This window comes from Limulus polyphemus, unplaced genomic scaffold (assembly GCF_000517525.1).
Source record: "Limulus polyphemus unplaced genomic scaffold, Limulus_polyphemus-2.1.2 Scaffold2642, whole genome shotgun sequence".
NCBI lineage: Eukaryota > Metazoa > Arthropoda > Merostomata > Xiphosura > Limulidae > Limulus > Limulus polyphemus.
The window spans coordinates 159888-164324 of NW_013668252.1; the positions used below are offsets into that span (position 1 = coordinate 159888).

The following is a 4437-nucleotide window of genomic DNA, read 5'->3' on the forward strand; positions in this document are numbered from 1 at the left end:
TAAAACGAGCTGAACACAAAAGAAAAATAGATAATTTATTTTTATATTTTGCTACTGCGATTAATTTTTACTGTCGCACACTTTACTTTTCACTAGAAGAATAAGCGAATATTGACTTAGAAATTAAGACATTACATGTATATGGATTTTTAAAGAAAAAATGTTTAGAGTAATTATGTAGTCAAACAACATACAAATAGTACAATTCATAGTTTCAGCCATTTTTGTAATTTTGTTAGAAAACGATAACTGCAATGAATGGTGCAGAAGTTATAGTTTGATGTAAAAAGTCTACGCGGGGTTTAAAATCTTGTGTTTTTGTTATTTTGAAATGAAATATCATCCTTTTTCTTCCGACAATGTGGCAATAAACCACGATGGTGGCTGTTTTCGCATTAACATTTTTGAGGAAAAAGTAAAACAGTTTAATGGTATGAATGTATTTATTATTATTATTATTTGGGCGAAATTATCGATCTGGTCTAAAACTAATTTCTTCTACCTGATGCTTTAGTTTCTATAAAGGGTAAGATGTTTGGCGATAAAGGGGGGAAAAAACTGACGTGAAAAATACTTTGGCCTTATCAAGATTATTAAAAGTGCTATTTCCATTTACTTCAATATTTTAAGATAAAATAGCTAAGACGGCCTCTTGCGTTCATTGCTTGTATGAGAGTGAAACATGTGAATGTAGGCTAGAAAGTTGTTAGGTAGTAAGTTTAAATATTTTTTGTATCTTTTAAGTAAGTATATTCTTGAACAAACATACCATATACTATTCTTTATTAAAATTTTAATAATAAAATATATAAGTATGTTATTCTTTTGTGTACTTTATATTAATTTTACGTTTTTTAAATTCAGTGGAGAACTATACGAGACTGTCGAGAGGTAAAACAGAGGAAGAAGATGACAGATCAACCTTGCCATTTTCAGATCTTCCAGAAAACATCATTCACATTAGAGTAAAAGCTGGAAGTAAACTTAGAAACTTGCTGGGCTTTGCCATGAAAACGTTCAAGGTAATGCAAATAGTACTAGAAATTTTAAGTTATTCTACTGATTGAAACTAGTAATTCTTAATCTTAGGTATACTGTAGCAGAAGAGATATTATTATTAATTTTATTTCCGGGAATTAACAAAGAGTCATTTTGTACTACCAACTTATTACAATCTACATATTATAACTGAAACTTGGGTGATATGACTGTATGGTAATGAGTGTGTAATAAATATATAATGTTATTTGACAACCCTGTAGTGAAAGTTTTGTAATTCTCACACGTGTAATTGGGGATAGTGTTCAGCACTACATTAAAAACCATTTCTTAAGTCATAAGAAAGATACACTCTGAAATGTATAAAGTAAAAATTTAAGAGTGTACTCATTAAGCTTCCTTGATACAAGCTTCTTCATGATAAGCACAAAACACTTCAACAGAGTGTAGGGCCAGTTACGATTTGCACATTTGTTTAGCTAGTCTATTACTTAGATTGTATCAGAATGTTACGTGTATGATAATCTGATGAAATATTTGAATAATTATTATATTTACGCTCATAAATGGAGTGTTTGTTTCACCATCTTTTACTGTACGGAGATATTTCAGTCAGTTTTAAATTATTTTCTTTACTACAGTTATACCTTTTTCATATTGAATTCCATTTAGAAATCTCAAAGGTAATTAATATTTTACTTTTAGAAGTAAGTTGCCAACACTGTTAAAGGGAACGCTGTACACCTTTAAGTAGAATTGACAAAATTGTTGAATGGGAAATTTCAAGTGCTCCGTGGAACTTGAACTTAAAGACAGGGACATGCACTCTGACAGTTAGGGTTAACTTTGCTGTTAGAACATTAATATAGATAAACTACTTTGTCTTATCACTGTGTGTGTCCACAGTTTCTCCACTTCTGTTGCACACTGCAAATATGTTTGGCAGTCAAATGAAAATTCAAACAAATGTAGCCTATAAAGATCATGCAAATAAGAATAAGAACTTAGGTCATGTTTATGCAATAATTTTAAGTATATAGGTTCTTCTGTGTGCTGGTGCATGTATATATTTGTTGTACTTTATAATTTCTGTATTTAAGTTATTTATCAAACTTTAGAGAAAAGCCAGTATTTTTTTTTTTATGCTTAGTCATTTACATTGTCATTTAGGTTGTTTTAGTCATACAGATAGAAACAAGAATGTTGTGAGGAATTACATTTATATTAATCCTCATTATGCACACAATCCTTAAAGAATTGGTTCTCACCATTCACAATACATTTCACCTTCATGTAATTATTTTAATGTGTAGATTATCCATTAAAATATTTACTGACATTTGTATTTATGTTATCTGAGTTTACTCTTGTTGATTAATTGGTGGTAAGAGTTCCATATGGCACCCCCACTCAATTTAAAAAAAAATTCATCAAAGTAATATTTATGTATTAATAAATCATATTAATTAGATGTACAATCTTCTTATCTTTTTTATCCAGGCAATTCTACAATTTTTGGGTGGGGGTGCCATATGGAACTTATTCCTAATTGGTTATAGTTATAATATGTTTAAGTTTCTCGTCTTTATGAAAGTACACAGTGAAAGATATGTGTTTGACATGCATTTTATACCAGTTGAACATTTAAGTTGTTAACCTATGATGATACTGTAAATACTTGTTGATGTCATTGACTGTAGACATCATTGGTGGAAGGTTGTTTTGTATCATATTGGTGGTCATTAAATCTTTTGTCAACTTTTAAGAAAAGTTCTGAAGTTCTGTTACCTGAATGTTAATAGCTAGTTTAACAGTTGCTTTGAGGCTAAGTTGGCTCATTACTAAGCCAACACATTCTTGTTGTTTATTATAATTGATATTAATCAAATACTGAACTGGAAGCAAGAGTTTTTACAATATGAGGCTTTTACAAAGTTTACAGTTTTAATATTTTATTTAGAAGCCTTTGATATCTCTTATTTGGCTAGCACATTCTTGAAGAGAATTGTATTTGTAATTTTCCTGTAATAGTATCATTGCACCGATTCGATAAATCTCTAGTAGACTATTTATATAAATCCTTAAAGATTTTATAAGCCTAAATCAAGTCTACTTTAAAATTACAGATAAAAACAAGTCCAAGTATTTAAACCTATCTTCACAGCTCAAATATCTTAAAATAAGTATAATTCTAATCTGTTCTTTAGTGCACTATTTTTTTATCCTTCATGTAGCAAAGAGACCAGAATTGTATACTTGTAGTACGCTGAAGTCCTTTTAAAATTGTACAGAACCAGAATTGTATACTTCTAATATGCTGAAATCCTTTTAAAATTGTACAGAAGGTAGTATTAATTCTTACACTGAATTTGAATTTCTGTAAATTTTTATTAGAAGTCTTTTATTGTACCTATCTTCACTACAGTCAAATGCTCCTCGTAACGTTTCAAGCAGTCATCAATAATCACAACTGAATCCTTTCCTGTCTCCAAAATGCCAATATATTGTTCACACAAGAAATAAATCTTCTTGAAATTCTGATTTATAATAAATCTTTATGAAATTCCAAAGTGTAACACTTACACTTCCCAATACTGAAATGATTTTCTAACTTTCTAATTCTTTCTCTAAGATTGTTCAAGTCCTTCTGAATCAAAAAGAATATTCTCCACAAATTTAGTTGTGTTCTAAATTTGTTATTCCTAACAACTTTGGAAATAAACTGATTTGTTTACACATATAGCGACATTAGGCATTTAACTAACCATGGACATTCTACCAAGAAGCTAATTTTTTAATCCAATTTTTTATTTTTACCCAATAATTACTTGAAAACCTAACTTGTGATTTTGAGTTTCTTTATAAAAAGTTTTCTGAAGACCATAGATAATAATTTCTACCAGAAGGCATCTGTTTAAAAAAAAACAACTTAAGAGGTGAGATGGGAAAATTAATTTATAAAACCACACTGATTTTACATGAATATAATGTAAATAATATGCTGCTTTGTGTATATTTTGTTAAGGAAGAAAATAAACGTCACATGGTCATTGCTGGTGTGGGAAAGGCCATCAACAAAAGCATCACATGTGCTGAAATCATGAAGAGAAAGTATAAGGTAGAAGACAGCAGCTATTAATTACTCACTTTATTTTTTTAGAATTATAAGGATACTTTTAGTTGGTTAATAATGGTTATAATGTAATTTATTATTCAATATCTGTTAATAGAACTTCAGTTAAAAGGCTGATGATTTTTTGCTGTTTAAGTGTTTAAAGTAAAGAATGTGAACACAGTAGTTATTAATCACTCACTTTATTTTTTTAGAATTATAAGGATACTTTTAGTTGGTTAATAATGGTTATAATGTAATTTATTATTCAATATCTGTTAATAGAACTTCAGTTAAAAGGCTGATGATTTTTTGCTGTTTAAGTG

General features: G+C 29.0%; 1 protein-coding gene across 3 annotated transcripts in view; it reads left to right on the forward strand.

Moving 5' to 3' along the window:
- The first annotated feature begins 648 nt into the window (after window positions 1-648).
- LOC106467517 (ribonuclease P protein subunit p25-like protein) overlaps window positions 649-4437 on the forward strand; it is a 10416-nt gene continuing 6627 nt past the window's right edge. The window contains exons 1-3 of one of the 3 annotated variants that reach the window (XM_013927877.2): window positions 649-713; window positions 865-1022; window positions 4025-4117. In XM_013927877.2, the coding sequence (XP_013783331.1) occupies window position 713; window positions 865-1022; window positions 4025-4117 (252 nt within the window). In that variant the 5' untranslated portion in view covers window positions 649-712. Of the gene's footprint in view, window positions 744-864; window positions 1023-4024; window positions 4118-4437 lie in introns of all 3 variants that reach the window. The other 2 variants (XM_013927876.2, XM_013927878.2) reach the window with 2 other exon arrangements.